The sequence below is a fragment of the Marmota flaviventris genome, chromosome 5 (genome assembly GCF_047511675.1).
Source record: "Marmota flaviventris isolate mMarFla1 chromosome 5, mMarFla1.hap1, whole genome shotgun sequence".
Lineage (NCBI taxonomy): Eukaryota > Metazoa > Chordata > Mammalia > Rodentia > Sciuridae > Marmota > Marmota flaviventris.
Window position 1 is genome coordinate 60,812,784 of NC_092502.1, and position 24,454 is coordinate 60,837,237.

At 37.8% G+C, this 24,454-nt stretch overlaps 1 protein-coding gene and 1 pseudogene across 2 annotated transcripts; one reads left to right on the forward strand and one right to left on the reverse strand.

The window, feature by feature from the left end:
- The first annotated feature begins 2,524 nt into the window (after positions 1-2,524).
- LOC114103557 (interferon-gamma-inducible GTPase 10-like) lies at positions 2,525-11,029 on the forward strand. Of its 2 annotated transcripts, none has more exons than XM_027949291.2 (2): positions 2,525-2,625; positions 8,962-11,029. In XM_027949291.2, exon 2 carries the CDS (start codon positions 8,983-8,985, stop codon positions 10,270-10,272), a length of 1,290 nt encoding a protein of 429 aa, XP_027805092.2. In that variant the 5' UTR covers positions 2,525-2,625; positions 8,962-8,982; the 3' UTR covers positions 10,273-11,029. The 2 variants fall into 2 exon arrangements, with proteins under 2 accessions (XP_027805092.2, XP_071467952.1); XM_071611851.1 differs by having other exon boundaries at positions 2,568-2,594.
- Positions 4,888-8,489, reverse strand: LOC114103570 (RNA polymerase II elongation factor ELL2-like; annotated as a pseudogene).
- Positions 11,030-24,454: the final 13,425 nt, after the last annotated feature.

Consider the following 24,454-nt stretch of genomic DNA (forward strand, 5'->3'; position numbering starts at 1 on the left):
CCTATAGAGAACTTTTGGTAATATCGCCATTTTGATGATGTTAGTTCTGCCTATCCATGAACAGGGTATATTTTTCCATCTTCTAAGATCTTCTTCTATTTCTCTCTTTAGGGTTCTGTAGTTTTCATTGTATAAGTCTTTCACCTCTTTTGTTAGGTTGATTCCCAAGTATTTTATTTTTTTTGAAGATATTGTGAATGGAGTGGTTGTCCTCATTTCCATTTCAGAGGATTTGTCGCTGATATACAGGAATGCCTTTGATTTATGCGTGTTGATTTTATATCCTGCCACTTTGCTGAATTCATTTATTAGCTCTAATAGTTTCTTTGTAGAGCCTTTTGGGTCTGCTAGGTATAGAATCATATCATCTGCAAATAGTGATAATTTAAGTTCTTCTTTTCCTATTTTGATGCCTTTAATTTCTTTCGTCTGTCTAATTGCTCTGGCCAGTGTTTCGAGAACTATGTTGAACAGAAGTGGTGAGAGAGGGCATCCCTGTCTTGTTCCAGATTTTAGAGGGAATGCCTTCGATTTTTCTCCATTCAGAATGATGCTAGCCTGAGGCTTAGCATAGATTGCTTTTACAATATTGAGGTATGTTCCTGTTATCCCTAGTTTTTCTAGAGTTTTGAACATAAAGGGATGCTGTACTTTGTCGAATGCTTTTTCCGCATCTATCGAGATGATCATATGGTTCTTATTTTTAAGTCTATTGATGTGGTGAATAACATTTATTGATTTCCGTATATTGAACCAGCCTTGCATCCCAGGGATGAATCCTACTTGATCATGGTGCACAATTTTTTTGATATGTTTTTGTATCCGATTCGCCAGAATTTTATTGAGGATTTTTGCATCTAGGTTCATTAGAGATATTGGTCTGTAGTTTTCTTTCTTTGAAGTGTCTTTGTCTGGTTTAGGTATCAGGGTGATGTTGGCCTCGTAGAATGAATTTGGAAGTTCTCCCTCTTTTTCTATTTCCCGAAGTAGCTTGAAAAGTATTGGTATTAGTTCCTCTTTAAAGGTTTTGTAAAACTCTGCTGTATACCCATCCGGTCCTGGGCTTTTCTTAGTTGGTAGTCTTTTGATGGTTTCTTCTATTTCCTCAATTGATATTGGTCTGTTTAGGTTGTCTATATCCTCCTGACTCAATCTGGGCAGATCATATGACTTAAGAAATTTATCTATGCCTTCACTATCTTCTAATTTATTGGAGTATAAGGATTCAAAATAATTTTTGATTATCTTCTGTATTTCCGAAGTGTCTGTTGTGATATTGCCTCTTTCATCCCGTATGTTAGTGATTTGAGTTCTCTTTCTTCTTCTCTTCGCTAGCATGGCTAAGGGTCTCAGACAGACCACTCCTTGCCATGTTGGTGAGGGACCAAAGATTGAGTTCCTAACACTGTCAAAAGAGTCTTCACTCTTCTTCAAGGACTATGTGCAGACACTATTACAAGGTATAACATAGCCCTGAGTCAAAAGGATACCACAATTACAACTGCTGGAATGAGCTTCATGGACCCAAGCAAATGAAAGTATGGCCATGATAGATATTTTTATTAGGATTGGGTGATCTCCTATCTTGTCACCTGATCCTACTCAATATTGTCCAGCAGAGCTTCCGTATGGGACTTAAGATTTTCAAATGAGTTGCTTTTAGTGACTTGCCTCTTCTTCCTCAAGAGATTTCAAGGTAAACAAAATCAGTGGTAGTGTACACTTTACTTCCCTCTAGATCTTCAAACATTAGCTGAATGATAAAGATTCAAAGTGGAGTTTGAATCTCAAATCTTCCATCTCACATCTGTGTGATTTGAGGCAATTGATTTAATTGTTAGAGTGCCTCAAACAATTGGACTGAAATGTGGGTAAGGACCATCCTTTCGTGGAGTTATTGAGAACCAAGGCTTGTTGATGGCAGTGATGTATTGCCTGTGAGCAGTCGACTGAAACACAATTTCAGTAATACCAACTTCCTCCTCCTGTCTGTCTTCTCACAGCCTCACTGAAAACTCCCACAGTCCAACTCTCCCTCCTGTCTACAATAATAGTGATGAGATCTGAGGAAAGTAAACCCATAGTAGTCAGGAAACAAGGTTATGGTCACAGAGGCTGGAAGTAGGGAGTGTCTCTGTTGAGACTGCTCTCACGTGACTCTTGAGTTCTACTGCATCTGTGGAGTCAGGGATCAGGGAAAATGACAATTCAGGAATTGTGGAATATATAACAGTCTTGTTAATAAGTTCCTTCTCTGTGCTGACCTCACTTGTCAAGCCTTAAATTTATGACAGCTTATTTTTAATCTCAGGACTGTTCAAGTTCTCCTTCCAAAACTGACTGAGTTCTGGCAAGACAAATTTGGGTTTCACTTTTCAGTTCTTGGAAATACAGTGGATTCTGAAATCAGACTAGATCCACCCCCCTCCATGATTGGTCAGCAACACACAGAGGGGTGACAGAGAAGCCAAGTGAGTATAGAAACCCTGTTCAGCCACAACTTATCTGCTACTTTTCTCAGACTTAAGAAGTGGGAGATTTCGCAAGAAGAGATTGGACTACAGCAGAAGACTGTTCCTGAGCCTTGAACAGCAGTGAGTTCTCAACCAGACACAGGATTTTCTGGTAATCCAACAAGGGCGTTCAGAGCTGATTTCTGACCCAATAGGTCTCTTTTCTCTAAGGAACTTTTGGTTATCAAGACATTTGGGAGCATGGGCTGGAGGGCTGGGAAGCTCCACTTAGGAGCTATGCAGCCATAATGGGAGGGTGGCAGGATGGGCTAATGGACAGTCCTAGCTAATCACTGAAGGTCAGATAAATCTAAACCAAATGTTTTGGATATTATTTACTTGATGAAATGGCTATTCATTTTTCTTGTGTCTGTCTCTAGCATCTCCCCCTAAAATGGTTGGAAATGTTCCCTAATCACAGTGTATTAGGGAACATCACTGTGTCTCTTCTATCCTATTCTTATTCTCTTGCCTCTAATTCAGCATTTTTCATTCCTTCCATTGAGCAGAGCTACACTGGAGCAGAGGCATACTTTGTATGCCACTTAACATTTATGACTGGGGAGTCTTTTATTTTTTAAATGGAAAGTAGGAATGCTAATGATCTCCTGTGATGAAAAGTAGGCAAGTCAGAATACATTGGGAAAATAATGTCATTGACACATGTATCCTTTTGTAACAATTGATAGTTCAAATCCCTGTCACTTCTGTTCATGGTTAGTATACAAGACATTTAAAACAAATTATGGAGTGTGTTATTAAATCAGGGAATTGGTAGTAGATGAGAGAGGAAAACTGAAAATGAGAAATCTGCTTAAAACAGCATATGCTCTCGGTTACCTTCTGAACATGCCTAGAGTGTTCTTGTCTCCTTTCTCAGTGAATCTGACTATAGCATTTTTTTCTGTGTCACTTGCAGGTTTTGCATCTCTACTATTCTATTCCCTTCTTCCCCATCTTTCTGGTCAACAGTCAGAATTATCTTGTCATTGGAAAGTAGGAAGTGGAAACTTCAAACCTCAGTTCTTGTGTGCCAATCAAAGAAAATCTAAAGACAGACACACACACAAAAAAAAAAAAAACATGCAAAAGAGAACTTTATTATGGGTGAAAGTAAGTGAAAGCAAAGTGTTGCTTAAGCAGAGAGCACTCTTAAGAGAGAGAGTGGGTTATCTCTGAGCAGAAAACAACAAAGGAGATAATACTATCTCCAAATTTATGACTGTTTGATGTGTTCCCAGGAGAGCTGGGGACCACATTCTGAACTCTCTGCCAGTCAGGTGTTCAACTTCTCCATGTCAGCATGGGAGTTTTTTGACCATAATTGGTCCTCTCCAGAACTATCATGGTGGGGCATTCTATTTAGCGGGACTTCATGTACAAGTCAATTCCATGTTAATGTGGGCACTGGGGTCAGTAGCTGGTCAGAAGTTACCTTAATGTAACTTCACTACTAAAGGACTCTCTTTCCCAGACAAATGGAGACACCTATAGTTATAATTCCTAGCTTCACATCAACATCAATAGACCCTGTCAAGAGTTAGTCCCATTAATTAAAGCACCATTGTAATGGGGGGTTAACCTGCAAGGCAGATATAATATTTCAGATCAAGTCAGCCTATGAACCTATATATAAAAATCATACACATAAACCCTCATACAATTTTGTTTTTAACCCTCCAAAATAATGGTGTTTTTTTTTTTATTTTGTGCAAATATCTAAATATTACACCATTGAAAGCAAAGAGTTCACTTCAAGGAAGATCAGAAAAATAGGCTCATGTTTATCCAGGGGCATTTCACCTTGCACATTTTTTAAAATATTTTTTTAGCTGTCAATGGACCTTTATTTTAAAGCCACCATTAGTCTTTTGGTGTGAGCCAGTTGTCACAAATATACTCATGTCTGTATTTTTCTTGGTAATGAGGACTGCAGTGTTCAATTATATGTGGTGCTGAAAATCGAACCCAGTGCATCATACATGGTGGGCAAGTGCTGTATCACTGAGCTATAACCCAACCCGCATATTACTTTAAAATAAACACACACACAACTTTTAAGTGTGGATATTGGAGCCCAAAATATTTACTAAAAATCATTTCTAATGACAAACAAGTTTTTCAAGGAAATAAATTGATTTGAAGTGTGGATACTGGAGCTCTAAAATCAAAAAACATTTCTATTAACAAACACAAGTCTTAAAAAGGTGAAAAAATAGCCAGAAAAAGCAGCTTCAAATGCAGGGAAGCAAAGTAAAACGGGGATGTGGGGACTCAAGTTTACTAATACTGAAACTTTCACCAGGCCAACTTGCATCTCTTTAGAATTTAGAACAACTCATTTGGAATTTTAAATAAATAAACTTAAATTAATTCACATCTTCTGGTCCAAGCAGAGTGCTGGAACCATGACTGCTTGCTGTTGGTCAAAGCCACCATTAATCTTTTGGTGTGAGCCAGTTGTCACAAAGATACTCTTGTCTGTATGTTTCTTGGTAATCAGGACTGCAGTGCTCTATTGGCTGATATTCTTGTAAGACTTCTTCATGAACCTTCTGATACTCCTTTAAATCTGGAGGATGGTGTCTCAATTGTATATTGTTTGGTAAAACTCCTAGCTGCCACCTCCATCTTGGCAAGCCGAGCCTGTTCTTGCTGTACTCAGCATTGAAGTTATCATTGTCATTCCACCATCGCTCACAGGAGATGATGGCAATATAGTTATCAAATAATCTGGGAGTTCGGTATTGAGGAAGGCTCCGTGGAGGCAGTGCAGCCTGCTCTAAGTCCCTCACTGGAATTCAGACTGGAGTTACTCAGCGTGGCAATTTCTTCTTCTCTTTGAACATCTTCCTCCTTCTCATAATCTCAACGTTGTGTTAATTTTTATTTGGTCTTTGTGGGTTTTTTTTTTTTTGACCTTTTTTTCCAGGAAGGCAAGAGGGTACTAGGGATTGAATTCAGGGGGACTCAAGCCACATCCCTAGCCCATTTTGTATTTTATTGAAAGACAGGATCTCACTGAGTAGTTTAGTGACTTGCTGTTGCTGGATCTTCCTTTAAATTTATGATCTTCCTACCTCAGCCTCCCAAGCCACTGGGATTACAGGCATGTGCCACTGTGCCCAGCTTTTTTTTTTTTTTAAGACTTCTTTCTAGACTTTTTGTGAGACATTGAATGGTTTCTTCCATATGCCGTGGACACTTTAGAGCTGAACCAGCAGGTAAGGTTTCCAGAGAAGTCCTAGAGGTATTTTGTCTTCCTGGGCCTCATATATACTACCATTTTCCACTAAAATTTTCAAAAGCTAGGTTTTGAGTCCCCCAGCCTCCTGGAGTCCTAGGAGAATTGGAGTTAGATTGTAAAGTCTGAGGAGGATTTGAGACAGGCATGCGAGTTGAGGCTGTGGCAGAGTGTTGGGGATGGCAGCAGCTAGACAGGGTAGTGGGAGGCCTGCAGCAGATTTGTCACCAGTGGGATTCAAATGACCATTTAGTGTTGGCTGTACTCTATATGTCAGATGAGATATCCGATCTCTTTTATTCATTAAAGGATCAATAAAATCTGAATCCAAAGGTCATCTTTGAGGAGAGGACATCTCTACTGGAAAACATGGGAGATACTGAACCACTGGGGCAAGCAGAATTCTGGGGTGGATTTAGTTTTCTAGAGAGCACAAAATCCAATGTCATCTGTTTGATTGTATCCTGGGCTGTCTTGCTGAAGCTCCTTAAACCCATAATCCTTTAAAGTACAGGAGAGGTCTTTTGGATTCAGATTGGCTACCTGTTGCAGAATTGCCTCCAGAGTCCTTGTCCTTTTCATTGACTCTCCTTTCTGCAGTGGATACAGCAGCTCAGATTTTTTTGTAGGACTTGAGTGGCAGTAAGTGAATCACCCTGTCCCTGTATGGCAACTAAGAAACACTGCTATAGTCTTTATTCTTGCTCTTTGGGGTTCATTCTTGCTCATTCTGTATGGATCTGAGCTAAATTCCTCAGTGCACTTGTTTTCATCCCCTTTGGCTTTTTGAAGCTTAGATACAGAGGTAGGAATAATGCCAACACTTCTTATAAGGACTGCTGTCTTTTGTAGTTGTGGTAAATTCTGTCTTCTTTCTCCCTTCTATCATCCCTTTGCTATCCGTATGCTATTTCATTAGACTCCAGTAGCCAGGGAGCATAGCACAGAGAAAGACTCCACCAACTGGAGGTAGGACAGGAAGACACAAGACTTTGCCTTGGGAACTCAGTTGAAGTGAAGCATGCTATTATCTAATCATCCATAGAAAAGTAAGAAAGCACTTAGTATTTATTCTCTGAAAATTCTGAGTTGTCTTGAAGCACACATAATGTTTAGCCACCTCTCATATGTAGAAAATAGAAATCTACAACAACTTAGGTTCTCAAGGGCAAGTTGAACAGAACTCATCAATTTCTGTTGATGAGGCTAGTAGTCCTCTTCACAATGTAATTGTCACCCCTCTATCAAACTCAGAAACAATAGGATAAGTACCATTTGATATGGCATGACACAATCAAATATATATTTGGGTTGTAGAACATTTATGCAGAATTTTCGGCTAATATATTTTCTTATCACTTGTTCAGATACATGGTATCTTTAGGGAGGAAAGGATTCACATACCCTTGCAGCACCTCACTTAAGAAAAAAATAAGACATGTGTGATGGTAATATGGAGAATTCATCAAATGAAGAAACTTTAAATGAAGAGAATTCCAGGAGAGAGGAATTTCAGAAAATTGGCCCAGGTGACCAATAAGGGATGGTGAGGCACCAGGAACCAGGAAGTATGAGAAGCCTTTATCAAACCTAGGGCAGGAGAAAGACAGGGAGAAATATATTTTCTTAAAAACCTTATGAGATTGAGACCAGTTGACAGAAGCCACTTAGCAGGGATTTTCTCAGTCAGTGGCAGATGCAGCTACTGTCAGAAATGCAGCCCAAGCAGGGAGATAGCAGGGAGGAAATGCCTTCACCTGTCTCTCATCCCACGCTCAGAAGCTTGCTGCTGCCTCTCAGTGGCTGAACTTGACTGGCAGCTAGAAGGTAAGAACGCTCTGCTGAGGCGGCTATCCACCTGGCACACAGGCGGAGGAGGTTCAGATGGATCTGGAAAGAGCAATGGAGGATCAAACACAAAATTCACATTAGACATTCTCAGTTTGTTCTGCTGCCCACTTAAAAAAATGATTATCCTGGTCTCACTGATATGTGGAATCTCTAGTAATCAAACTCATAGAAGCACAGAATGGTTGCCACAGGCTGAGAGGAGGAGAAAATACAGTAGTGTTGGTCACAGGATACAAAGTTTCAGTTACACAACATGATCAAGTTCTGCAGACCTAATGTATCATACAATTATGATAATTAAAAATATTGTGCTGTCTACATGAAATTTGCTATGTGAATAGATCCTAACATTCTCTCTACATGACACATACATACACACACACACACACACACAACTTAGAGATGCTAGCTTTGTTAGATAAATAGACTGTGATTATCATTTCACAGTGTTCATATATCGAAACATTAATAGTGCATATACAGTTTTTATATGCTAGTGATATCTCAATAAAAAAGAGATGATCTCACATGGTAGAGAGTAGCAGCTTCTTGTTTGGGTTTTTCTACCACTATTCCCCAACAAGTGTTGCTTTTCAAAAAGGATTCTGTATAATTAAAATACTCTTAGAAAACAAAATGTTAAAAAGAAAACAAGGGAGCTAAACATGGGCTCAAATATGCTGAAATGTTTCATTCAGGAAATGGGTTTAACCACGGATGTGAAGGATGAAGAAGGCTCAGCTTATTGCAAGTTAATAATACTCTTGAAAGACAAGGACTCACCAACATGAGTTCCAAAGCCAAGAGAAATACCTAAAAAGCAAACCAATGGAACTTAAGAAGTACGTCAACCAAATAAAATAGCTCACCTTTGTTGACATGTTGACTCAAACCAATATTGCAAAACAAAAACCTATGTGGCTTTGGAGGAAGTGGGATCTGATTAAGCAGTGAGGACAATTATGAAGTATTATTGATTGTTCGGTTTGGTCACTTTATGACACTTATGTTAATCAAAATCCCTGATAATTGTTAGAAACACACTGAATGATGTTGTCTTGAGCTGGCTTTGGAGTCCTGAATAGGATTAGATGAATTAGGATTGCCCATGTTTCGGCAATTGTTAAAGCTGGTTAAGACACATGCAGTTTTTTATGATGTCTTCCTTAACTTCGTTTCAGTTTAAACCTTTCCCTAATAAATTGTTTAAATAAGAAAGAGTAGACAGACATGAGAACTGAGGCATCTCAGGACATAACTCAGGCCATAAGGACACTGAGACTGCAGTGCTTTGGGTAAGATCAAAGTTCTAAGATATTCTCTAGCATAGTAACTCTTTTCTCTTTCTTTCAGTTACATCACTTGCTCACAGTCATGGGTCAATGGTTCTCTGGTACTTCTGATGATACTCATCACCAAGATTCAGCTTTCAGCTTCAATAAGTATTTTAAGAACTTCAAGATGGAAAACAAAATCATTTCTCAAAACACCATCAGTTTGATAGAGTCACACCTGCAAAAAGGGAACATTCAGGGAGCAGCCTCGGTAATCAATGTTGCGCTAAGAGAAATTGATAATGCCCCACTGGACCTCGCTGTGACAGGGGAGTCTGGAGCAGGGAAGTCCAGTTTCATCAATGCCCTGAGAGGGGTTGGACATGAGGGAAAAGATGCAGCTCCTGTTGGGGTGGTGGAGACGACCATGAAGAGAACTGCATACAAACACCCAAACTTTCCCAATGTGAAAATCTGGGACCTGCCTGGGATTGGATCCCCTAATTTCCAGCCAAAAGATTATCTGGAAAAAGTAAAATTTAGGGAGTATGACTTCTTCATCATTGTTTCTGCTACACGATTCAAGAAAAATGACCTAGACCTGGCCAAGGCAATCAAAATTATGAAGAAGAATTTCTACTTTGTAAGAACCAAGGTGGATTCTGATTTACAAAATGAAGAGATATCTAAGCCAACTACCTTTGACAGAGAAAAAGTCCTACAGCAGATCCGAGAGAACTGTGTGAGAAATCTGAAGAAGAATAACATTGATGAACCACAGGTATTCTTAATTTCCAACAACAATTTATCTGAGTATGATTTCCCAATCATGATGGACACCTTAATGAAGGATCTGCCTGCACAAAAGCGCCACCTTTTTATGCTTTCCTTGCCTAATGTTACCGAGGCAGCCATTGAAAGAAAGAGGGATGCTCAGCAGCAGTATATTTGGCTAGATGCCCTCAGGGGTGGAGTATCGGCCATCATGCCTTTGCAAATAATCATCAGTAACAATAAAATGGAGAAGCTGCAGAAAATCTTAAACAACTATCAAGTCCTCTTTGGAGTCGATGAGCCATCCCTGAAAGCCTTGGCTAAACACTTGGGAGTGCCAGTAGAACAACTCAAGGATAGCATTAAATCTCCAACTTTGTTGGAAACTGAGAAGGAAGAAACAGTAGGGGAAATGTTTATGAGATATTTGAAGAATGTTTTAATCAATGGTGGAGGCCCCCTTGGTGCAGGTCTTTACTGTCAGGAAATCTATTACATGCAACTTCTTATGCTTGACACAGTAGCTGATGATGCTAAGGTTCTCCTTAAGGAAACATATTCAGGAAAACAGTTCAAACCCAAAAAACGCACAGGTTCTAATCACAATAGAACCTAATGATCAACACCAGAGCCATCTCCCTTCCACCTGTTATCCTGAAACAACCCAATCCACCACCCCCATGGGAATTCCTAGGGGACAAGGCCCATGGATCTAAATTCTAGCAAAATCCTGGTGTGTATCTCCCCACTGTCCCTATCCCCTTCTCCCCTTCCCCCCATCTTGCTGTCTCTCTGCCCTCCTCTCCCTGTCTCCCTTCCTCTCCCACACACACATTGTCAAGCTCCCTGTCACCTCTGCCATTCCTCTCTGTGTCCTGTCTGTTCTCCTGTCCTCTCTGGAGCATGGGAATAATCAGCTGTTTGTTTCACGGACTCAGTTTCCCATCCTCATCGTCTCACCTGACACACACACCTGAGATTTAGACTCCTTCGAGCCCTCATGAAGCCTGTGTTAAGAGAGTGACTACCATAGCTTTTGGCTCTCTCAACAGGGAGACCTCAACACCAAAGTAGAAAGAAACCCATAACCATACAAAACCCAACTCTAATAAATGGTTAATAGCCAATTCATATGAATCCTATTTAGACAGAATCTTTTTTTGAGAAGATAACTGAAGAAACTCCATGATTCTGAACTGGGAGGAATGGTGAACCCTATGAGACCTCTCTGGTTTGAGACTTTTGATGGTTATGATAGTGAGGAACTGCTGTAAGCTATATCTGATGCCAACAGTTGCTTAATAAATGCTTGGTGAGAAAAAGTATTTGCTGTTGGGATTTGATGTTTTCAATACATAATTGCTTCAGATGGATTGTTGTATTGTTTTGTTGTTGTTGTTTTGGTTTTTTTTTTTTTTTTTGCTTGGTTTGGTTTGGTTAGTTGGTTGGGTTTTTTTAATAAAAAATGATAATCTCCTTGCCCCTTCTGTAGCCTATCACTTGATATTCCTTAAGGTGAAATATAGTATCTGATTTTGAAAGACAAAAGGAGGCAAAAATGATTCACCCATAAGTGGCAGTGTCCATGCAGTTTGGATGGCTACAATAACACCTTAGACTGGGTGGATTAAACCACATAAATTTATTTCTCACACTTCTGGAAACTGGAAAACTAAGGTACCAGCATGGTAGTGTCCTTGGGTAAAGCATTCATCCCAGTCATGTTCTCACATGGCCTTCCTTGGTGATTGTATGCAAAGGGACTCATTTGTGTCCTCCTCTTTCTCTAAAGGCATCAGTGTCCTCATGAACTGCTTGACCATAATTACTACCTTCTAATATGATCCTATTGGTTGTTACATTATTAGTATGTGAATTGGGGGGAAATAAAGAAACAGGCAGTCCCTAAGAGCTGGATTGCGCAAGTTACACCTCTAGTTCAGTTGCTCTCTTATTAGAACCCAGGATACTCATTTACCAACATGAAACACTTCAAAATATTTTGAACACAAATTGAGATACTAGTTGCAGATCTCATATCCAAAATGCTTGGAACCAACAACATATTAGTCAGCTTTCCATCACTATAACCAAATACCTGAGAAAATTAACACAGAAGGAGAAAAGGTTTATTTAGCTCTTGGTTTTAGAGCTTCCTTTACATGACTGGGCAGACTCACTGCTTTTAGTTCTCTGGTGAGGATGCCAAATAGCCATGGTTGTGAGAATGTGGCTAAACACAGCACTCACCTTGTGGCCAGAAACAAAGAAGGAAAGAATAGGATCCCATAATCCCCTTTAAAGGCCCACCCCCAATTGACCAGAGTACTTCACACTCTGCCCCCCTCCTAAGGTTCTACCTCCTCAGCCACCCTGGGCATCAAGCCTTCAGCACAAGGGCCTTAAAGAATCATCCAACATGTAAACTATGACAAGGAGGGTTTCAGATGTCAGATGCTTTTCAAATTGTAGAATATTTGCATATATATAATGAGATATTTGGGGGGATGGACTTAAGGCTAAATGCACAATTCCCTTATGTTTCATGTCTACCTTATACACAAAGGCTGGAGATAATTTTATATGATATTTTTAGTGGACCTACCATTTGACTACATTCCATCACATGAGGTCACATGTTGGTAGCACCATGTCAGTGCTCATAAAGATTCAGATTACAGCATTTTGCATTTAGATTAGCAAAATAGATATGCTTAATCTCTATTTGAAATTAACAACAATGAATTAGCTGATTTTTCATTACTATAATGACATATCTGATGTTTAGCACATATGGAGAAGAAATCAGATTTACTTATCTCAGTGTTGGAGGAAGAAAGCCCAAACTTTCTCTTTCAGGGGTCCCCTTGGCTGCCTCGTCTCTTGGCAGATGGCAACTTCCCTGTAGGGACAACAGCCAGGACCTGGAAGACCATCACCAAGGGCCCTGAAGGCTTGGTTATGCCAGAGTATCCCTGCAAGGTGTGCTAATAGCCACCATCTTGTTGCAGAGATAGGAGAGTGACTTGCACAGGGTCACCTCTTTCTCTCTTTTCTCCTATTAATGGCAGAAGCCCCTGTGAGAGTGAAAAATCTCATCACCAGAGGGAGCCAAAGAGTCTGAGGAGGGGCCAGACTTGTCCCTTTACAACAATCTTCTTGTAAGATCTGATTCATGAGTCCCCTGGGAACCACCTCAATCCCTTCCAAGGACAAACCTCAGTGACTCAAGGACATCACACCAGGCTCCCCCTCTTAACATCACTTAGATTGACTTCTAAGTTAATTCTTTCAAAACTCACACTTTTGTGAAAATATGGACATTCATATCGGAGTGATTATTCTATATGTTCGGTATCATCTACAGCACATACATTTTAGCTACTCAAATTCTATAAATATAAAAACATTAATTTTTTTTCCTGGTGTCGTCTCCTTTTTAAATAATCTGTTTAAATGCAAACTGACCCGCCAAACTGCTGACCCACACCAGAGCCCAGGCCCAGGCCCAAGACCCCCCTCCCCACTGACCCATGTGAGAGAACAGGCCAAGGACTGCCCCTACACAGAATGTAGGACCATGCTGTGGCTCCCCATTTACCAGTGCATGGCTCCCTTGGCTCACCTCCATCTTGGGACACTGCAGCCATTGCCACATAGCCCCACCACATAGTTGCCCCTACCTTGGGACAATAGACAGAGCCTGGAGGCAGCTTCCCACCACAGCACTGCCTCTCTGAACAGGCAGCCCAAAGCCATTGTAAGACTTGCCCTTTCAGCTCCATCTCTGAAAGTGTTTGCCTCCATCTTGGGACACCCCCACTGCCAACTGACTTACCTTCACTATACTGCCACCATCTTTAGTTGCTGTAATGTCCACCTTGGGACACTGACCAGGGACTGGAAGCCCAACACCAAGGTACTTACAGGTTTGACACTACCACTGCCACCAACTAGGAGCATGGCAACTTCCCTATAGGGACAACAGCCAGGACCTGGAATTCCATCACCAAGAGCCCTGAAGGCTTGGTTATGCCAGAGTATCCCTGCTAGGTGTGCTAACAGCCACCATCTTGTTGCATAGATAGGAGGGAGCCTTACACGGGGTTGCCTCTTTCTTTTCTCCTATTAATGGCCAACTTCATTTGATTCATCTTTCACTCTTCCTGTGATCTAATACCTTATATTCTCACCTTCTATCTCATAATCATCACAGCCTATACCCCCCTAGTTCTTTCTTTGTCCACCAGTAGAACCTGTAGACCCCTTTGCAAACCTACTGTTTATATTGCAGATATTAATTGAACACATCATTTCTGTTTATTGTGACAAAACTGTAAACACCTAAACAGGAATTATTTGATTTAAAGCTGTACATCATTTGCATTGGGTGCTGTTAATATTGACCTCTCTCTTAAAGCTGAGACACCAGACACCTGCAGGGACACTATAAGATTATAGGATAAAAATTGTAGCACCTTGGATCTGCACTGCTAGAGAGGAAGACACATGAAAAGCAAGGGAAGAACGTGCCCCAAACAAACCCAGATGATACAATAATAGAATCCATTGACAGCACAGTAGATGAAATGTTAGAGAAGGAGTTCAGAATGCTCATAATTGAAATGATCGATCTGCAATCAAACAATGACATAAGAGAGCAAATACAGGTAACAAAAGATTACTTTAAGAAAGAGATAGAGATTCTGAAAAAAAAAAAAACTAAACAGAAATCCTTGAAATGAAGGAAACAATAAACCAAATAAAAAATTTAATAGAAAGCATCACCAACAGACTAGACCACTTGGAAGACAGAACCTCAGACAATGAAGACAAAATATATAGTGTTGAAAATAAAGTTGACCACACAGTGAATATGGTAAGAAACCATGAACAGAACCTCCAAGAATTATGGGATAATATCAAAAGACCAAATCTAAGATTTATCAGGATAGAGGAAGGCACAGAGATACAAACCAAAGGAATGCACAATTTCTTTAATGAAATAATATCAGAAATTTTTCCAAACCTGAAGAATGAATTGGAAAATCAAATACAAGAGGCTTATAGGACACCAAACACACAAAATTTACTGCCAGGTGGCTCACGACTAAAACACTCAGAGGTCCCTCCAGGGGAACTGGGCTAACTGGGCTGCGCAAAATAACCACACAAAAGACAGAAATACCTTTTTCTTTGGGGTTGCTGTGGCGGCTCCTATGACCTTAAGGGTCCACAAGAAGAGAGAGAGAGAGCATGTGCTAACCCCTTTTATTAAGGAGAAGCTATTCAAATGACGCAAGGGGTCAGGTTTCAGGGGGCTGAGTCTAGCTTCATGATGTCCACTGTCAGCACATTGACTGACATCTAGGTAGGCCACACCCAAGGGCACAGTAAGACAAGGAGACACACAAAAGGTGTTTCCATGGAACATTCTATCCCAAACAGAGCAAGGGGTAATATTACAAAGAAACAGTTGAGCATAGTTCCACCCATGGGGATGTAGAAAGGCACACCCATGCATGAAGACACAGTTACTGGAACCCTAGAAAAGTGTGGCTGTCTAGCAACATGACTGCCGCCTGATGCCTCATCACTTAGCAGGGGAGTTAACTCAGTCATGTGCAAGGTTGGTCTCCCACATTACACTAAAGGAAAAACCAACCAAAGGAAAAACCAAGTCAAGTCAAAAACCAAAAACAAACCAAAATGACCGGGAATACAAACCATATTTCAATAATAACTCTGAATATTAATGGCCTAAACTCATCAATTAAAAGACATAGACTGGAAGATTGGATTTTTTTTAAAAAAAAGAACCAACAATATGCTGCCTACAAGAGACTCATTAGAAAACAAATGCCAAATGTCTTCTTTCATATAAGGAGAGTAACTGGGAACAGAGTAGGGACGAAGAGCATGAGAAGAAGATTAACATTAAACAGGTATGAGAGGTGGGAGGGAAAGGGAGAGAGAAGGGAAATTGCATGGAAATGGAAGGAGACCCTCAGGGTTATACAAAATTACATACAAGAGGAAGTGAGGGGAAAGGGAAAAATAATACAAGGGGGAGAAATGAATGACAGAAGAGGGGGTAGAGAGAGAAGAGGGGAGGGGAGGGGAGGGGAGGGGGGATAGTAGAGGATAGGAAAGGCAGCAGAATACAACAGACACTAGTATGGCAACATGTAAATCAATGGATGTGTAACTGATACGATTCTGCAATCTGTATACAGGGTAAAAATGGGAGTTCATAACCCACTTGAATCAAAGTGTGAAATATGATATGTCAAGAACTATGTAATGTTTTGAACAACCAACAATAAAAAATTTAAAAAATAATAAATTTATATAAATGGTAAAAAAAAAAAAAAGAAAAGAAAAAAAGAGACTCATTAGAAAAGACATCCACAGACTGAAGGTGAAAGTATGGGAAAAAATATACCACTCATATGGGAGGTAAACAGGCAGGGGTTTCCATCCTCATATCAGATAAAGTGGACTTCAAACTTCAAAAGTGGACTTCATGAAAGTCAGTCAGAAGGGATAAAGAAGGACATTTCATAGTGCTTAAGAGAATCATACATCAACATGACATAACAATTGTAAATATTTATGCCTCCCAAAGTAAAGCATCTACATATATCCAACAAACGCTTCTAAATTTCAAGAATCAAATAGATCCCAGCACAATAATACCGGGTGACTTTAACACACCTCTCTCATCAATTGATAGATCTTCCAAACAAAAACTAAACAAAGAAACTATAAAACTCAATAATACAATCAATAATTTAGACTTAACAGACACATATAGAATATTTCATCTATCAATAAGTGAATACACTTTTTTCCAGCAGCACATGGATCTTTCTCTAAAATAGACCATATGTTATGCCACAAAGCAAGTCTTAGCAAATACAAAAATATAAAGACACTACCCTACATTCTATCAGCCATAACGGAATGAAATTAGAAATCAATAATAAAGTAAAATATAGAAGCTTCTTCAACACCTAGATACTAAATAATACACTATTGAATGATGCATGAATAGCAGAAGACATCAGGGATGAGATAAAAAATTTCTTGGAGGTAAATGAAAACTCCAGTACAACTTACCAAAATCTCTGGGACATATGAAGGCAGTGTTAAAAGGAAAATTCATTGCCTTGAGTTCATTCATTAAAAGAATAAAAATCAACAAATAAACAACCTGATGTTACATCTCAAATCCATAGAAAAATAAAAATAAATCAACACCAAAAGTAGTAGAAGACAGAAAATAATTAAAATCAGAGCTGAAATCAATGAAATTGAAACAAAAGAAACAACTGAAAAAAATGAAAATACAAAAGGCTGATTTTTTGAAAAAATAAATAAAATTGATAAATCCTTAGCCACCTTAACAACCTGTTTGAGTGAGAAAACTCAAATTACTAAAATTTGTGATGACAAAGGAAATATCACCACAGATACTATTGAAATATAGAAGATAATTAGAAACTATTTTGAAAATTTATACTCCAATAAAATATAAAATCTTGAAGACTTCAACAAATTTCTAGAGATATATGATCTTCCCAAACTGAATTGAGAAGACATATGCAATTTAAACAGATCAATATCAAGCAATGAAATAGAAGATGCCATCAAAAGCCTACGAATCAAGAAAAGCTCAGGACCAGACAGATTCTAAGCTAAGTTCTACAAGAACTACAAAAAAGAATTAATACAAATACTCCTCAAATTATTTCATGAAAAGAAGGAAACTCTTCCAAATTTATACTATAAGGCTAGTATCACTCTGACACCTAAGCCAGACAAAGACACATCAAGGGAAGAAAACTTCAGACTAATATCCCTGATTAATATAGATGCAAAAATTCTCAATAAAATTCTGGCAAATCACATACAAAAACATATTAAAAAGATAGTCACCATGATCAAGTGTGGTTCATCCCAGGAATGCAAGGTTGGTTCAACATATGGAAACTAATAAACATAATCCATCACATCAATAGACTTAAAGATAAAAATCATATGATCATCTCAATAGATGCAGAAAAAGCATTTGACAAAATAAAACACCCCTTCATGTTCAGAACACTAGAAAAATTAGGTATAGTAGAAATATACCTCAACATTATAAAAGCTATCTTTGATAAGCCCAAGGCCAACATTATTCTAAATAAAGAAAAATTGGAAGCATTCCCTCTAAGAACAGAAACAAGACTGGGATGCCCTCTTTCACCACTCCTATTCAACACAGTCATTGAAACTCTAGACAGAGCGATTAGATGAAAAAAATTAAAGGGATACAAATAGGATAAGAAGAACTCAAACTATCACTATTTGCCCATGACATGATTCTATACTTAGAGGACCCAAAAAACTCCACTAGAAAATTTCTAGAATAAATGAATTCAACAAAGTAGCAGGATACAAAATTAATATCCACAAATCGAATGCATTTCTATACATCAGTGATAAATCCTCTAAAAGAGAAATTAGGAAAACTACTCCATTCACAATAGCCTCAAAAAAAATAAATAAGACATTTAGGAATTGATCTAACAAAAGAGATAAAAGACTGCTACAATGGAAACTACAAAACACTAAAGAAATAAATTTAAGAAGACCTTAGAAGATGGAAAGATCTCCCATGTTCTTGGATAGGAAGAATTAATATGATCAAACTGGCTATAGTTCCAAAAGCATTATACAGATTTAATGCAATTCCTATTAAAATCCCAACAACATTCCTCATGGAAATAGAAAAAGCAATCATAAAATTCATTTGGAAAAATAAGAAACCCAGAATAAACAAAGCAATCCTTAGCAAGAAGAATGAAGCAGGAGACATTACAATACCAGACCTTAAACTATACTACAGAGCTATAGTAACAAAATGGCATGGTATTGGCACCAAAATAGACACATAGACCAATAGTACAAAATAGAAGAAACAGAGACAAACCCACATAAATACAGTTATCTCATACTAGACAAAGGTGCCAAAAACATAAAGTGGCGTGGGGGCAGGAAAGATGGTAAAATGAGATAGACATCATTACCCTAGGTACATGTGTGACTTACATATGGTGCCATACTACATTGTATACAACCAGAGGAAGGAAAAGTTGTGCTCAAGGATTTGTATACAATGAATCAAAATACATTCTGCTATCATATGTATCTAATTAGAATGAATGAATGAATGAATGAATGAATAAATAAATAAATAAATAGAACCGCCATTGACAAGATAAGAGAGAGTATTAGGAAAAAAACAGTAAATTTATTTTCAACATACTAAATAAATAAATAAATGCAAACTGAGGATGTAGCTCAATGGTAAAATGCTTGCCTGGCATGCATGTGGCCCTGATTTAAGTCCCAGCACCATTAAAAATAATATAAAATAAATACACATATATGATTTTTCTCTTCACTGCAATGAAAATTTTATCCATTGATTTCCAATGTAGTAAGATTTGGATTTATCTATAACATCTACATTTTTCAATGATGATGCCATCATAAAACATGTAGTTTCTCTTTGATGTTAAACTTTTAAACTGAATTTATACTTTTAATAATGTAATTTTCTTCATTCTTAATAAAATAAATTTCAAAATAATTCCTTTGACTATATAAATTGTATAAAAGTTTTAAATCATTATTAGTGTTATTTCTGCATGATATATCTAATGATATTGATACAAACTGGGCTGATTTTTTTTAATTATTATTTTTTCTTTTTTTTTTAATTTGTTATGTTTTGTTGCAGTACTGGGGATTGAACAAAACACTCATCTACCACTGAGATACACAGCCAGCCCTTTTGATTTTTTTTTTTCAGACAGGGTCTTGCTGAGTGGCCCAACCTGGCCTCAACAAGTAATACTCCTACCTCAACCTCCAAGTCACTCAGATTACAAGCCTGCACCAAAGTGCTCTCAATTACACTCTTAGCACAAATATTTTCAAATTAAAAAGTAGCACCAGCAACACACACAAGAAAACTTGAAGTGAAAAATGGGCAAAACTGAAGATGGCTGACTAGAAGTTCCTACAGTTGTACTCCCAGAGGAAAAAATAAATTTAGAAATGAACAGCAACTATATTTCAACCAAAATAATGAAAGTGGAGCACCAGAGTGCAGCAAAAGTATACCAGAAATACTATACAGCACAGAAACTTAGGATGGCCACATATATAAGGGAAGGGAACACTTTGCTTCCCCTGCCCATGTCCCAGTTGGAATCAGCTCAGATTCAGGGGAAATTTCTGCCTATGAAGAAAAGTTGTCATAGGCTCAGAGCCCAGAGAAGGTGACTTCTGGAGTTCACATGACTGCACTCCCCCTTTGACAAAATTCACACTCATTCATGTTGAAAACACTAAAGAAACTATGGAGAGACAGAAATTACCTCAACATCATATACACAACCTGTGGCAAAGCCAAAGCCAGCATTGTACTGAATGAAGAAAAAACTGGAAGCATTTCCTCTAGGAACAAGCATGTCCACTTTCACCATTCCTATTTCAATATAGTTCTTGAAATCTTAGCCAGAGCAATGAGGCAAGAAAAAGAAATTAAGGGAATACAAATAGGAAAACAATGTTATCTCTGTTTATAGATGATATAATCCTATAGGACTCAGGAAAACTCCACCAGACAATGTCCAGAGCTGATAAACAAATTCAGTAAAGTAGCACAATGCAAGACAGACATACAAAAATCAATAGCTTTTCTATACACCAATAGTGAACCTCCTGAAAAAGAAATGAGAAAAATAATTTCATCACAATAGACCCCCCATGAAATAAAATGTGTAGGAATAGATCTAACAAAGAGGTGAAAGAGCTCTACAATAAAAATTATAGAAAGCTGAAGAAAGAAATTGAAGAAGACATAAGAAGATGGAAATACCTCCCATGTTCTTGGATAGGCAGAATTAATATTGTTAATATGACCATATTACCCAAACAGAACTACAAATTCAATGCAACTCCCATTAAAATATCAATGACACTCTTCAGAGAACTAGAAAAAATTAGTCATAAGGTTCATATGGAAGATTGGAAGACCCAGAACAGACAAAGCAATCCTAAGCAATAACAGCTATATTGGAGGCATCACAGTACCCAATCTCAAATCATATTATAGAGCTATAGAAATAAAGGCAGCATGGTATTAGCATGAAAACATACACAAAAACCAATGGAATAAAGTAGAAGACACAGAGAAAAATCCACATAGATACAGTAACCTGATTCTCAACAGAAGTGCCAAATCTATACTGGAGAATAGATAGCCTTTTTAATCAATGGTGTTAGGAAAACTGGGTATCCATATGTAAAAGGATGGAACTAGATCTTTGTTTCTTAGCCTGCACAAAAATCAGTTCAAACTGGATCAAACCCTAGGAATATAGAACAGAAACTCTGCAGCTACTAGAAGAAAACACAGGGTCAACACTCTAACATATTGGCACGGGCATTGCCTTCCTTAATAAGATTCCCAAGGCCCAAGAAATAAAACCAAAAATCAATAAGTAGGATAGCATCAAATTAGAAAGCTTCTACACAGGGGCTGGGGATGTGGCTCAAGTGGTAACATGCACGCCTGGCATGCACGGGGCGCTGGGTTCGATCCTCAGCACCATATAAAAATAAAATAAAGATGTTGTGTCCACCGAAAACTGAAAAATAAATATTAAAAAAAAAGAAAGCTTCTACACAGCAAGGGAAACAGTTAAGCATGTGAAGAGAGAGCCTACAGAAAGTAAGAAAAGCTCTTGTCCAGCTACTCTTCTGAAAGGAGATTAATATCCAGAATATATGAAGAACTCAGTTCAGGGCTGGGGCTGTAGCTCAGTGGCAGAGTGCTTACTTTGTATGTGTGAGGCACTGGGTTCAATCCTTAGCACAATATAAAAATAAACAAATAAAATGAAGGCATTCTGTCCTTCTACAACTACAAAAAAATTAATAAAAAAATAAAGAACTCAAAAACTATACCAGAAAAAAACAAAGAACATAGTCAATAAATAGGCAAATGATCTAAGCAGAAATTTCTCAAAAGGAGAAATACAAATATCCAAGAAATACATTTTAAAAATATTATACATCCTCAGAAATCAAAGAAAGAAAAATCAAAAATACCATGAGATTTTATCCCACTCCAGTCAAAATGGCAATTATCAAGAATACAAATAATAATAAATGCTGGCGAGGATGTTGGGGGAAATGTACACACATACGTTGTTGGTAGGACTGCAAAATAATACAACTGATCTCCCTATGAAAATCAGTATGGAGATTCCTCAAAAGACTAGGAAAGAACCCATTAAGATCCAGCCATCTTAGTCCTTGGTATTTATTCAAAAAAGCTAAAAGCAGCATGCTATAAGTGATACATGCATACCAATACATGCACCACGATTCACAACAGCCAAGTTATGAAACCAGCCTAGGTGATGTCAACATACAAATGGATAAGAAATTATGGCATATATACACAATGGAGTTCTACTAAACCAAGAAGAATAAAAATATGTCATTTACTGCTAAATAGATGGAACTGGAGAATATCATGCTAAGTGAAATAAGCCAGACCCAGAAAGTTAAGAATTGAATGGTTTCTCTTCTATGTGGAGACTAGAAAGCAAATTAAAAAATGAATAAAAATGAGATCTCATGAAAATAGGAGACCTAATGGAATAGAGGAAAGAGGTCAAGGGAGAGGAAGGGAGAACATAGGAAAGTATTGGAGAATAAAATCTACCAAATTACATTATGTTATGTCCATGTACGAAAATACCACAATGATCCTGCTTTTGCATATATAATTATAATGTATTAATTAAAAAATAATAACATAAGGGAATCAAGTAGGAAAAAGCATATGGGTCAGGGAGAGGGAGGAGAAGAGGGAAAGAAGAGGTATGAGATTGATCAAATGATGTTGTGCGCATGTATAAATGCATCACAATTAATCCTATTATTACATATAATTATAATTTGCCATTATAAAAAGAATAAATCTGTGACTTTTCCATCTGCGCAGCATAAGTAAATTCTAAAACAAATGTCAAAAATTTATTGGGCTGGGGATGTGGCTTAAGCAGTAATGTGCTCGCCTGACATGTGCGGGGCGCTGGGTTCGATCCTCAGCACCACATAAAAAATAAAATAAAGATGTTAAAAAAAATTATATCTACAAAAGTGAAATAATTCATAATCAACACAGCTACACAACAAGAAATGTGAAAGTCCTGTAATCATAAGTAAACTTTGATAGATCTCTACATGTGCACAAGAAATATTATCATGGAAATGACAAATGTATAGACAAATATAGCTGTTTCCTTTAACATTTAAATTTCTTCAGAATGTAACTGACTGATGAAAGCAGAAAAATAACAATGTAATGTGGGTTCTATAACATATACAATATGTCATATATAAATAAATAAAATTTTTAAAAATGCAAAAAAATTTAATTTTTTTTTAATTTTTTAAAAGAATATAAATATAGCACTATGGCTCCTGGCATAATTGTGCATGCCTGTAATCTAGAAACACTGGAAGCTGAGGGAGGAGGCTCACAAGGTCAAGGCCAGCCTAGGAAACTTAGCAAGACACTGTCTAAAAATAAAATTAATTGGATTGAGTGTATAGCTCAGTGGTAGAGAACTTGCTGAGCATATACAAGGCCCTGGGTTCAATCTACTTAGTACCCCACATTCAAAAATAAATAAATAAATAGCTCCAATGCAAGGATGAGGTAAGTGGAAGGATGTTATCATGTGATTCTCGACCTGTCATAAAGTATAATATTATCTGAATGTGTTCTGTGATAAGTTAAAGATATATACTATAATTTGCCACCAAGAAACCATCAAGAAATAAAATCATAAATATAACTAATAATAATAAAGTAGAACATGTAAAAATGGGCATAAGAAAGGGTAATGTGGGTGATTATGATCAAATATGTTATTTGCATTTTGAAATATGTCACATCAGAACCCATTATTCTATGATTAAAATGCACTAATGAAAAAACAAATTGACAAATAGGCAATAAATAGAAAGGTGTTAGAGTTAAACAAACCTATCGTTATAGTTTGGATTGTTAATGTTTCCCAGGTGCTCATGTGTTAAAGACTTGGTCCCCTGCTGATGGCCCTTCTTGGAGGTGGTGGAACTTCCAGAAGATGGGGCCTCGTGGAAGACATCATTTCATTGGGGTGTGCCCTTGAAGGAGATATTGGGACCATGGTCACTTCCTCTCTCTTTCTTTGCTTCCCAGTCAATCTGACCTGAGCAGCTTTGCTCCATCCATATGCACTCCCTACATTCTGTTCTGATTGATAACATGTTCAAAAGCAATGGACCACAGACTGAAACCTCTGAACTCATAAGCCAAAATATAGCTTTCCTCCTTCCTTCCTTCCTAAATGGATTTATCACAGGGATTTTGTCTCAGTGATGGAAATCCAGCAAACACACATACCAATAGTAACTTTAAATATACATGGTAAGATCTAATTGTCAAAGATTGTCCAATTGGATCTTGAAAAAAAAAAAAAAAGCAAGACACTACTAAATCCTGTCTATAAGAGATCTACAAAATATTGCTTAAAACAGATGAAAATGTCAATCTAAAGAAAGTTGAATTATCTAAGCTAAATACCCATCAAATTGGAACACAGAGTATAGAAAACTACTAGGGATAAAGGGCCATTTAGTAATGGCAAAAAGTCAATGTATCAAGAAGATAA